The sequence below is a fragment of the Balaenoptera borealis genome (assembly GCF_965194805.1).
Source record: "Balaenoptera borealis genome assembly, chromosome: 13".
NCBI lineage: Eukaryota > Metazoa > Chordata > Mammalia > Artiodactyla > Balaenopteridae > Balaenoptera > Balaenoptera borealis.
The window spans coordinates 91,234,495-91,247,692 of NC_138870.1; the positions used below are offsets into that span (position 1 = coordinate 91,234,495).

Genomic DNA, 13,198 nt, shown 5'->3' on the forward strand with positions numbered 1-13,198 from the left:
GAAGGACTCCAGGAGCTTGAGGCCTGAATCAGGAAGGCAAGCTTTGTGATGGGCCCTACAAGGTGGACAGGGCTTTAAAAGGCATTTGTTCTTTTCCAATCGCCTGTTTGAGAAATAATTTAACAGTTCCAAACACTGTTTTTAACTTTAGAGTTTTAACTTCAAATTGGATTATGGTATCATATCAGAAGGGGGAGCATTATGTTAAACAATCTATGGATATGTCATTGTATTTCAGAGTGGGAGGGGATACAAGACATTACATGTTTCTATCGTCAGAGAGCTGAGTCTCTTGCAAGCTGTTGATGTCTTTTTGAGTCTTCTTATCTCCCTTTTTATGTTCCTGCTCAGGTTCAAAGCGCTCCTCTCTAGCAAACCAACAAATGACAACACCTGCATAGAGATCGGATACGTGAAGTACCCCATCTTTCAGGTGAGCCCCTGCTGTGGCCTGGAACCCTGCTGGTAGGTGCGGGGCACTGGTGGGTCCCTCCAGCCCTCCACCTGTGGATCAGCCACCGTACTGAGTCATCAGCTCCTGCATTCTTGGCCCCCATCTGCACACTGCCCCTCCCACTTACCATCCATTCATGCCCACAGCATTAACTGAGCACCTACTATGTGCCCGACACTGTGTTGGGACCTGGAGACACAAGAATAAAGGACATTCTTCTCCTGGGGACTCACAGTCCAGAGGGGGTAAATCTGAGTCACAGTATAAAGTGGGGTGTGCATGAGAGAGGGGTGAACCAACAAGCTACGGTGACTCAGACCAGGGAGACTGGGGAAGGCCCCTGGATGAGGTGTCGCTGAAATATTGCAGGCTGAGGAGAAGCTGGCAAACCATGGGGAGGCTTAGGGCTTAAGAAAGGGAGTTGGAACATTCCAGGCAGAGAACAGCAGGTATGAAGTCCCCAAAGACGGTTGAGCCCAGTATGATCAGGAACCAGTGGACTTCAGGGAATCCAGTGTCATCTTAACATTGGTCTGAACCTAATGTAAATAGGAAAGGAAGGTTTGTCAGAGGCCAGATGACATTGCCATATCTCCCTCCATTTGAAATCAATACCGTTTGGTTTATGGGGCACCTCTAAGGGGGCACAGCAGCTTTCTTCCCTTTTCCTCCATTCTTCATGCCTGATTCATTTTTTTTTCTTTTTTTTGGTAGTGTCTTTGTCTGGTTTTGGTATCAGGGTAATGGTGGCTTCATAGAATGTCTTTGGGAGTGTTCCTTCCTCTTCAGTCTTTTGGAAGAGTTTGAGAAGGATTGGTATAAATTCTTCTCTGTATGTTTGGTAGAATTTGCCTGTGAAGCCATCTGGCCCTGGATTTTCATGCCTGATTCATAAATCCAGCCTTGCAATGACATTCTCGCCACTAGGAGAAATTCACACCCCCAGCTGGCCTCGCAGCCCTACCTCTGAAGCTCCGAGTCTCATCAGGGGCATGGAGGCTGGTGGGCTGCTTACGTCCATCAGGGGCCCTACAGGGGAGACTGTGGCCCCTCCATGCTGTCTTCCCACAGCCAGGGTTAGTCGGCCAATGTGGATGATCTGGGGATGGAGTTTATAGGATTCTGAACAGGACCTGTTTCCTCTGGTTCAGTTCTGGAAGGACAGCCCTGGGAAAATGTGGGTAAGACTCAGGCTGGCCCTCGGGAGGCTCACATTCCAAGAGGGTTGAGGAGACCACTCAGACAAAAGCAGGCGGCAAGCATGGCTGTAACCAGGGTCATGGGGCGGCAGTCCTGATCTGGTCTTTGAAGGACAGAGCTGTGTTTCAGGATCTAAATGCTACCTTCCCCAGTTTAAACAGCTGCATTCCCCTGTTTAAAATCATTGGCCATCGTGTGACCTTGAACAAATTGCCCAGCCTATCTGAGCCTCAGCTTCCTCATCTGGTGAATAGGAGAGAGAGGGTATTCCAGAGGGAGAAACAGCATAAACAAAGGCACAAAAGTGGGAAATCGTGGTGTGTATTTGAGGGAAAGTGATAATAGTCCATTTGACTGTGTCTTAAGGTATACTGGAGACTGAAAAGATGCATTGGAACCACATACTATAAGCCAAGTGTGGCTGGCCAGATGACGGTTCTTCCCTCCACTGGTGACTGACCCTGGTCCCCCAGATCCTGTGATTCAGAGGGCTGCCAGGAAGCCACCATGCCCTCACACTAAAGCCCTAAAGCCCACTGAGGTGTCAGTACTTCCACCATTAGAGATGCATTCCTTTGGCTATGTTGAAACTTCAAAATAAAGAATCCTTATGGAATAAGGATTATTCCTTATGGAATAACCATGCACAGGCTCTTCTCTGAGCCTCATTTTTCCCATTTTTAACTCCAACTGTGAATGAGGCACTGACCTTTGCTTGCATGTGGTTATCTGGATTAATCTTGCCACTTTTAGAGGTGGGGAAACTGAGACCCAGAGAACTTAGTGCTGGTGAGTGACAGAGCCATTATTTGAACCCAGTCTGGTCCAAAGAGGAAGAATAATAAGAGCAGCTCCCATTTCATGTGCTCCAGCTACGTGCAGGGCTCGAAACCAGTGGTTCTCAACTTCAGCTTAGCAGTGGAATCATTTGAGGAACTTTGACGATTCCCAGTGTCCAGGCTGTAAATCAGAATCTGGGCTGCAGCCCAGGCATCAGCATTTTGAAGTCTCCACCCTCTGCCATCATCCAGAGGCATGTGCAGCCAAGGTGGAGAACCAGTGCTCTAAGTTACAGTGGTTCTCGAAATTTAGGAGGCCTTAGAAACTCCAGGGGAAGTGCTGGGGGGTGAAGGGAGTTGCTTGTTAAGATGCAGAAAACTTGCTAAGATGCAGATTCCTGGGCTCCGCCCCCCAGAGTTCCTGATTCTGTAGGCCTGGGGTGGGGCCCGAGAATTCATGTTTCTTACAAGAACCCAGGTAATGCTGATGCCGCTGGACCAGGGACCCCCTCTGAGCACCACGGCCCCACATCATCTCATCCAGTCCTCCCAGCTCCCCCTCCAGGTGGCTCTTCTCCCACCCAACAGACAAGGTAGAGGAAGTGGCCCGAGCTCCCACTGCTCATCACAGCCAAGCTGAGCTTCAGACCCAGGCCTGGCTGACTCCCAGACCTGACCTCTTAACTGCCTCCCTGCTATGAGGCCTTCGGTCCTCCCTAAAAATCGCCCAGCCTGGAGGAAAGGCCCATTAGCATTTGGAGCATGAGCCAGATGCTGGAAACCACACCCCCACCCCACCCCCAGCTCTCCAAGTGCCCATGGAGAGAGCACTTACGCCATCAAGCCTGGGACTAACTGGGGAGGTTCTTGTCATCAGAACCTGGCTTGTAGTAGGCACTCAATAAATGTTTGCTGTGGGAGCTGGTTAAATGAGACACCTACGTGGAAAGGCACAGCCCCAGAGGAATCATAAGCCTGTAATTGCTTTTAGCTGGATTAGGCTTCCCGGCCACATTAGCCTCCAGTTACTGTAATGGGCAGAGAAGATGGAGCAGGCCCTGGGGACTTTCCCATGTGCCTGCCCCTTCCCCATAAAAGAAGAAAAGCCTCATTTGTGGCTCAAAATAGGCCAAGTAGGGCTGAATCTGACCCAGAAGGAGGCTCCCAGGGGCCTGCTCACTTCACTTCCATGCTGAACAGAAGAATTTTAGTAAATGAGACAGCTTTGAGTTTCCTCCCTGCAAGAATGTTTAACATCATACACAGGCAAGAGCCCCATGCAGCTGAGGCTGCACCTGGGAGCAGGGCCTCCACGAGGCTGTGGACGCTGTTTACATCCTGCTTCATGCAGGCTGACAGCTGCCAAGAAAAACAACTCCATAAACAGGCCCTTTGGCCTAATAAGGGTCCATTTCGGCCCCTTGCAGAAAAGGCTTGCGCTGGCTGAGTCTGAAGATGGCATGGCTCAGCCCAGTTTATATTCCATTAGCCCCAGGTTCTCCATCCATGCTCTTGAAAGCAGCATTTCAAGTCAACAGCCCAACCGTGAGGAAATGAGATAATATGCTTTGTAACTGGAGCAGCCCTGTGTTCAGGACAGTTATTATTATGGCTCTTACCGTTATTATTGTTGGTTTGGCCTTTATAAAAGAGAGGTGCTAGGGGAATAAATGGATTTTAATAAAGCAAATATCCCAGCATTCGCCGATGTGGTGTTTTAGATGCTTATGACCCATCAGGTTTGGGGGCGGGGGCGGGTAAATAATGCTACGATATCATTTCACAAAGCCTCAGCCATCACCATTAAAGCACCGCCATCTCTGCAACAGGCAGGTGGCCAGCGCATGGGAGACTCAAATGCAAAAGAGGAAGGGCAGGCACTGGGGGGGCAGAGATGGACGAGACCCAGTCTGTGCCCTCAGACTCCAGCGGGAAGTAACACTGCAGTCATGTGCGATGGGCTGCCCTGCACGGGGTGGGAGGCCGCTGAGAGATCTGAGCAGACCTGAGGAGGCTTCACAGAGGTGACCACTGAGCTAGATCCCGAAGGAGGGGCCGGAGATCAACAGGTGGAGAAGAAGGGAAGGGCATCCAAGCAGAGGGAACAGCGTGGGCAAAAGCAGAGGAGTGAAAGAGACGGTGGTAGGTTCTGATCAAGGCAAATGGTTGGGAGCGGTCAGAGTGAAAAAGGCAGATGTTACCAAGGTTGGGAGGAGAGAAGGGCAGAGTGGCAGGTGAGATCTGAAAAAGTAAATTGAGCCATAGTAGCCGTATTCATAACAGCAAAAAAAGTGGAAGCAACCCAAATGTCCATCGGCTGATGAATGGATACACAAAATGTGGTACATCCACACAACGGGGTATTGTTCAGCAATAGAAAAGAGGTGAAAGAGTGATATATGTGACAGCAGGGTGAACCTTGAAAACATCACACTAAGTGAAAGAAGCCAGACACAAAAGAGCACATGCTGTATGATTGCATCTGTATGAAATGTCCGGAACAGGCAAATCACAGTGGGTGTCAGCACACGTAGGAAACGGGAGAGACTGCTGACGGGCATGGGGTTTTTCCTGGGGGTGTTGAAAATGTTCTAAAATTAGATTGTGGTGATGGTTGCACAACATTGTGAATATTCTAAAAACCGTTGAACTGTATACTTTAAATCAAAACATTTTGTGTCATATGAACTCTATTTCAATACAACTGTAAATAATATATACATACACATATTTTTTGAACAATTTTTTTTTACTGAAGTATAGTTGATTTACAATGTTGTGTTTGTTTCTGGTGTACAACAAAGTGATTCAGTTATACATATATATACATATTCTTTTTCATATTCTTTTCTGTTATGGTTTATTATAGGATATTGAATATAGTTCCCTGTGCTATACAGTAGGACCTTGTTGTTTATCTATTTTATATATAGTAGTGTGTATATGTTGATCCCAAGCTCCTAATTTATCCCTCCCCCTCCCCGTTCCCCTTCCCCCTTTGGTAACCATAAGTTTGTTTTCTGTCTGTGAGTCTGCTTCTGTTTCGTAAATAAGTTCATTTGTGTCATTTTAGATTCCACTTAAAAGTGATATATGGTATTTGTCTTTCTCTGACTTACTTCACTTAGTATGATAATCTCTAGGCCCACCCATGTTGCTGCAAATGGCATTATTTCATTCTTTTTGTGGCTGAGTAATATACATCTTCTTTGTCCATTCATCTGCCAGTGGACATTTAGGTTGTTTCCATGTCTTGGCTATGTAAATAGTGCTGCTGCGAGCATTGGGGTGCATGTATCTTCTCGAATTACAGTTTTCTCTGGATATATGCCCAGGAGTGGGATTGCTGGATCATATGGCAACTCTATTTTTAGTTTTTTAAGGAACCTCCATACTGTTCTCCATAGTGCCTCCACCAATTTACATTCCCACCAATAGTGTAGGAGGGTTCCCTTTTCTCCACATCCTCTCCAGCATTTCTTATTTGTAGATTTTTTAATAATGGCCACTCTGACCTGTGTGAGGTGATACCTCATTATAGTTTTGATTTGCATTTCTCTAATATTTAGCAGTATTGAGCATCTTTGCATGTGCCTATTGGCCATCTGTATGTCTTCTTTGGAGAAATGTCTGTTTTAGTCTTCTGCCCAGTTTTTGGTTGGGTTGTCTTTTTTTGTTATTGAGTTGTATGAGCTGAAAAATGATTACTTTAAACACACATGCAAAAAGTAGATTGAGATCAGTCGCAAAGGATGTTAAATGGCCTGAGTAAGAAAGTGGCAGCACATGGCAGAAGCACTACTAGAAGAAGATTTTTCAACCTCAGAGAAAATTGAAGAGCTAACATTTATTGAGTTCTTGCCATGCACCTGCCAGGCCCCTTTTAGGCCTGTTACATATATTAACTCATTTAATCCTCATCATAACTCCATGAGGTAGGTCATATTATCCCCACTTTACAGATGATGAAACTGAGGCACAGAGAGCCTAACTTAATTCAGGTCACCCAGCTTTTAAGTGGCAGAGCCAGATCAGAAACTGAGGCAGCCCAGCTCCAGGTTCCTTGCTCCTAACCACTGTTCTGTATTAGTCACAGACTCTCAGAGCCTGAAGGGACCATAGAGGGCAGCCCAGTCCAAGCACCTCATTTTACAGGTGCCCCAAAATGGAATGTAACAGTCTACAGATTTTTCCAACACACCGTTATTAAGGCCAGGCAGGTAAAGTCAGTGTGTCATATAGGCAGGCAGAAGACATTAGAGAGTAGTGGAGACAGTAGCCAACTGGGAAGGATACACACCACCTAAAAAATTTATACTCAGCTCCATGGGAGGTGGTGACAGCCAATACTAACACATCCTTAGGCTTCATTCTACTTGAGGGACACGAGTTTGCAAAGCTCTGGGACTCTGCACACCATCCGGCATCCTGAGTCACATGTACAAAGCCTGGCTTGGACAGTTCACACCATCAATGAAACGTTGAAACCCTGGACCCCTGATGGCTTCATCTTGGATCTTGTCAAGTTATAATAGGGAGCAGGTGATTTCACCATGGCTCAGTCACCCTCTGGAAATTAAACAAGAGGTTTCTAGTCAAACTGGGCCATGTTCCCAGGGGGACTGCCGCTGGTGTAGGGTCTTTAAGCCACACCACGTGTGCTGCAGTTCTGGGCAGCTCGGTGGGGTGGGAGGTAGGAGGACAACCCGTGATTATCACTCATAGATGGGGGAAAACCATCCTGGGGAGCAGAGCTTAGAATTGTTTAATTTGACGCTGAGGATGAACCACAGGGAGACAGATTGCAGCATGGTGTAAGGAAAAATATCCAGCCTATAAAACTTTTAAAGGGAACTTCTCCTGAAAGGCAGTGATCCAGTGGGAATGGCCACCCTTAAAAAGGGGTGTCATACAGGGACTCAGAACCAGCCTGAGGGTTTGAGTGGATGGCTTTAAGATGTGTCTGCGTGCCATTGACACTTTGCTTACTGTGTTCTGTCTTCCAGCTGGTCATGCAGTATCTCTACTACGGTGGCCCAGAGTCGCTTCTCATTAAAAACAACGAGATCATGGAGGTAAGGAATCCGCTGTGTCATTGGGTGGGTAGCACGCACGGGCGGTGTCTGGGGGGAGGCTGTGTTGGGTTTTCATTTGGATGCAGGCTTTGGCGTCCTGCCTGCCTCCTTAGATCTCCCAAGGGCTTCTCATCAGAGCCCCTCCCCTGGAAGGCTGGGGTGCTGGGTGCGCTAGTCTGATCCCTTTCAATAGCAACTGAGTGAAGCCCAATTTTAACTGGCTTTGGCGGGTGGAGGAAAGGAAATTTACTGAAGAGTCTGAGGCTAGCGCTAGCTTCAGGCACAGCTGGGGCTCAAATAGCATCATCAGGAACTATCTTTGATGACTTCTCCCTTGTCATTTGTAAGAGAAATATATGGTCTGAAAGCATTCCTCAAATCTCAGCATGTCCACTGAGGCAGAAGCCAAGAGCCAGTTACAAAGCTCTCCTGGCCTCACTCAGGCCCCTCAGTCCTGCAGCTCCCTGGCTCTCCCTGTCTCCTGTCCACCTCTCGTAACTCTGCCTCTTCTCCCCTCCCTGCTCCTTCCTAGAAGTGGAACTCGTGTCAAAGCTGGTAGCTTTGAACCAGAAGCCAAAATCACTTTGATATTCCTGAGCGAAAGAGCCAGGAACCTGTTCAGGTGCCTGAAGTCCAGGGTGGCTGATGAGAGATGTCAGAACACTATGAGTTGTTCAAGAGGTGACACCACACGGTGGTTCAGACATGGGCTCTGGGCCAGACTGGGTTCAGATCCAGGCTCTACCCCTTCTGAGCTGTGTGATCTTGGAGCAGTAATTTAACCTCTCTGATCCTCAGTTTCCCAACCTGTAGAATGGGGATAACAATATCTACCCCATTGGGTTTTGAAGATCTTAAGAGTTTCTATTTGTAAGGTGCTTACTACAGAGCCTGGCATATGTCACAGGGGCTGTGTGTTCACTGGGGGCCATTTATCCTTTTGTTCTTACTCTGTGAAACCTTCTGTGGTCACTCCCCCGCCCCCCAAAGTTACTCTCCTGTCTCTCTGGACGGCTCCTCTGACACGTCACAACCTCAGGACTAAACTACACTCTGAGGACTCAGACTCTTTTGTAAACCTTTTTAAAAATTATTTTCAAATTGAAATAATGAACATACATTTCAGTCATGTAGATAATACAGAAGGGCTTTATAGTACATAAAAACACCTCACCCAGCCACCCCCCACCCCCCACCCCATCGTCCCAGTCCTTTCCCCAAAGGCAATCCCTTTGAACTCTTGCTTCAGCCCTTTCTTCCCCTCCCCAGAGCCTCTGTTCAGCATCTTCCACGGCCAGGTGCCGTGCTCAGGGCTGGAATACAGCAGCGATGCCAAGGGACAGAGATCCCTGCCCTCCTGGTCTCTGGAGAGGGCGACAGGCATGACATCATGTCTGGTGTGAGAAGGGCTGTGAGGAAAACTCAGACAGGGTAAGGGGGCCAGATGGTGATGGAGGGAGTAGTCCTGAGGTGACATCTGTGTGGAGACATGGATAAATGGAGGGAGTGAGCCACACTGATACCCACCTTGCTAAATAAGAGCGTCACCCTTATTTCTGGACGTAACAATTTTAGGCATTTTTGCTTGACCTCTTGCTGTAATAAATGTAAATTTGATTCACTTCGACCCCACCCCTCCCCCCTGCCATCTTCCCCTGCAGTTGAATTCTGTCGCTGGATCTTACTCCTCTAATGCCAGCAACAGCTCTAGTGTAACCTTCCAGCTTTAGAGTGATGTCCGACACTTTATTCCCGGTGCCTTCGCCTTGGGTACCGCTGTGGGAGGTGAAGAGTTTTCTCACCGTGGGCGTTGCTTTCCTTCCACCTCCCAACCTCTAACAGGCTCTTTTCATGGTTTTTAGCTTCTGTCTGCTGCTAAATTTTTCCAGCTGGAGGCTCTGCAGCGACACTGTGAGATTATCTGTGCAAAGAGCATCAATACCGACAACTGTGTGGATATTTACAACCACGCCAAGGTAATCAATCCCATTCTCGCTTCTCGAACACCCCCTGTGCCCTGACGCGGGAGAGGCTTTCTTTGTAGACACTCTGAGTCCGGGTAGAGCGCGGATGCTGGGCCTGTGCATTTAGGCCAAGCCGTCATCGCTCCTCCCAAGGTCTGCTTCCTGCTTAGAAGAGATGTCTTTCCCTTCATCCGCGCCTCCAGAACACAATGAAAGCAAGCAAGCAGAAGTTTCAAAAGCAGAGTCATTCTCAAACTGTAGCACGCGCATGAGTCACATGGCAGACTCTGATTCAGCAGGCTCTGGGGTGGGCGCCGGTCCTGCATTTCTAACAGGCTCCCAGGTGAAGCCTCTGCAGCTGGTCTAAGCCACACCTTGAGCAGCAAGCTTCTGGAACAGTGGTTCTCCAAGTGCCGTCCCCAATCCAGCAGCATCAGTATCAACCAGAAACTTGCCAGGAATGTATATTGTAGACCCCACCCAGACCTACTGAATCAGAAACTTTGTGAGTGAGGTCTGGCCGTCTATGGCTTCCCAGCCCCTCCAGGTGATTCTGGGGGTGTTCACAGGTGAGAACCATTATGCTAGAACTGAGGTTCCCAATGCTGGCTGCACGGTAGAATCACCTGGGCACCCACTTAAAATCCCCATGCCTGGGACCTATCACAGACCAATTCATCAATCTCTGGGGGTGGAGCCTGGAAAAAAGGTATTTTTTTCATAGCTTCCTGGGTGATTCTCAGATGTGCCAAGGTTGAGAACAGGCTGTCAACACTAGAGAGGTCCAAGGAGTCCTCCTAGTCAGGTGGCCCCAACACCTGGGGAGACATTTGGAATCTCGGTGTGGCCCTTCACCCCAAAGATCTCTGCGGGGAAGCCCAGGAATCTGTGTTTTTAACAGGCTCCCAGGGCAACCTTTGTGATTTCAGCCCTAAGGCCAGTCTTCACTCCAGTTTTTGGAGTAAAATCACTGAACCACCGATTTCATCCAATTCACTTCACAAGTGGGGATACCGGGACCAAGAGAATTAAAATCATGTGTCCAGGTGCCACTTCATTTTGGTTCATGTGCTCAGGACAGGGGGATTAGCATCTGCTGGGAAGAAACAATGAAATAAATTAAGATCAGGAGTTAATTTAAAACAAAGCGCTCTTCTTTGGTATAACTGGAGCTCAGCACACATGCCTCCCACATCCACGGTTGTAGAGTGACAACTGATGTGAATAATGGTTACTCTGCTCGTTGTGAAAACACAGGGTGCGTTTGAGATGTTATTTTCTGTTTTACACCAACATTCCCTGAGTCCTTTCCAGGTGCAGGCCTCTATGCTTAAAGCTTTGTTGCATTACCTTTTTAAATCCTCACCACAACCCTTTCATTAGTCCCATGTTATAATAAGGAAACTGAGGCACAGAGAGGTGAAGTAACTTGCTTAAGGTCACACAGCTATTACAGAGATTTTTTTCATTGTGGTAAAACATAAGTAATGTGAAACTTACCATTTTAACCATTTCTAAGTGTACACTTCAGCGGTATTACGTACATTCGCATTGTTGTGCAACCATCACTGCCATCCATCTCCAGAATTTTTCATCTTCCCAAACTGAAATTCTATGCCCATTAAACACTAACTCCCCATTCCCCCCTCCTCCCCAGCCCTTGCAGCCATCATTCTACTTTCTGTCTCTGTGAGTTTGACTGCTCTAGGTACTTCATATAAATGGAATCATATGGTATTTGTCTGGCTTATTTTTGTGGCTGGCTTCTTTCGGTTAGCACAGTGTCCTCCGGGTTCATCCATGTTGTGGTGTGTGTCAGAATTTCATTTCTTTTTCAGGCTGAATAATATTCCATTGTATGTATGTACCACATTGTGTTTATCCATTCATCCATCAGTGGATACCTGGGTTGCTTCCCCCTTTTGGCTCTTGTGAATAATGCTGCTATGAACAGGGGTGTGCAAATATCTGTTCCAGTCCCTTCTTTCAGTTCTTTGGGATATTTGCCCAGAATGTAAACCTAGATTTGCCTCACTCCAAAGCACAGGTTCTTCCTTGTGTTTATTGTCTGACCCAATAAATGTTCGAAATATTTGCAATAATCCTTGCAATAATACTCAAAAAAAGATTTTCTGATTGGTCATCAGTAAATCAAAAGGTTCAGTCAGGCTACTTTCTACCCACCCACACTGGATGTTTTGGTTAAGTAAGGGTTTTACCAAAATCTGGTTTCTTGGGACACAGCAAAAAAAAATTTTTTTTTTAAATCTTGAACTGGTTACTTTGCAAAAAAGCATCCAGAGAAACTCTCTACCCAGGAAGAGGGCCCAGTTAGTCTCATGGTCCTCTGACCCCTCCCCTGGCCATTGGACACCCATATTGCCCTGTGAACCCCACATCCACAGTGGCTTTGCTGTGGCCTATCTCCTTGGCAGCAAGGCCTGCGTTCCACAGTCCCATTTTAATAACTTCAGGTTCCTTGGCAGGCAGCTTCTGTAGCTCTCTTTTTATTTAATAACGCACCCGATGCAACGTGAGCCCGGGCTGGGAATACATTAGTGCTACAGGCTTGGAACACCTATGGCAAAGAACTGCCTCTTTCATTGATGTGCCTCTGCAGCCAGAGCTTGGTCAGACGCCAGCCTCTGTCTACCCTCCCAGGCCTCATCCTGGAATGTTTCCAAGGTCAATGCCTGCCCTTCGTGATACTTGCATGGAGAACGGGGCAATGCCAGCACCCCTTGCCCTTTCTATGTGCTGCTTCCCCTGTGCTGTGGATCCTGCAGCTCCCACTAATGATAACCTGCCACGTGGATTCTATTACTGCCAGATTGTGCTGCATATTGAGGCTAGTTTAGTAAAAGAGGCAGAAAAGAAACCAATACTCGGTTTGGAACCCCAGGAAATGCAGACATTGAGATACTAACAACCATACTTCAAATGTCAACAAGTTCTTGGCAACATTACCTCTCTTCTGCACCTAACCATTGGAGAGAGCTGTGGAGTTTTCCAGCCCAGAGGAGAAGCCTAGCCCATAAATGCACGGCTTCCTCATCTTTTTTTTCCTAGCAAAGCTGTCCCGAACTATTCAGTCATGAAGAAGAGGCCCTGGAGCTTCTGATGGCCCTTTCAGGGTGTCTTTCAACTTGAGAATAAGAAGAAGCTGGTTCATCAAATTGAATCTAAGCTAACGCAGTAAGCTCAACGGGGCACTGTGATGGGAAGAACATATGTTTGGAAACCAAGAGATTCATTCCCTAGTGTTTATTGTGAGCCCACTGTTTACCAGGAGGTGTATATACATCTGAATAAGAAATTAGTAAGATATGGCCTCTGCACTTGAAAAAGGTACTGTCTAGGACAGGGGTCAGCAAACTTCTGTGAAGGTCCAGATAAATATTTTCACAGAGGCCATGCTGTCACTTTGATCCTACTCAATTCCGCCATTGTAGTGAAATGCAGCCAGAGACAATACGTAAATGAATGGGTGTGGCTGTCTCCCAACAAAACTTTATTTACAAAAACAGGTGGTGGGCCAGATTTGGCTCACAGGCCTGTAGTTTGTCAACCGTTGGTCTAGAAGGTGAGAGGTCTGGTCCCAGTTCTGTCTGTAATTAGCTGTGTAAAGGTAGGCAAGCATCTGATATATACTGACCATTCAATAAATATCACCAAATATAAATGTAAGTACTTATTGTGCTTATTCTTCTCCAATTACACTAACTT

General features: G+C 47.2%; 1 protein-coding gene across 8 annotated transcripts in view; it reads left to right on the forward strand.

Annotated features, from left to right (window-relative positions):
• Nucleotides 1–13,198, forward strand: part of ABTB3 (ankyrin repeat and BTB domain containing 3) — a 322,748-nt gene that overhangs the window by 305,871 nt on the left and 3,679 nt on the right. For 2 of the 8 annotated variants that reach the window (XM_082348918.1, XM_082348921.1), the window contains 3 exons: nucleotides 352–433; nucleotides 7,440–7,508; nucleotides 9,371–9,484. In XM_082348918.1, coding sequence (XP_082205044.1) covers nucleotides 352–433; nucleotides 7,440–7,508; nucleotides 9,371–9,484 — 265 coding nt within the window. Of the gene's footprint in view, nucleotides 1–351; nucleotides 437–7,439; nucleotides 7,509–8,040; nucleotides 8,656–8,757; nucleotides 8,940–9,370; nucleotides 9,485–13,198 lie in introns of those variants that run through there. The other 6 variants (XR_014233017.1, XM_082348917.1, XM_082348919.1 and 3 more) reach the window with 6 other exon arrangements.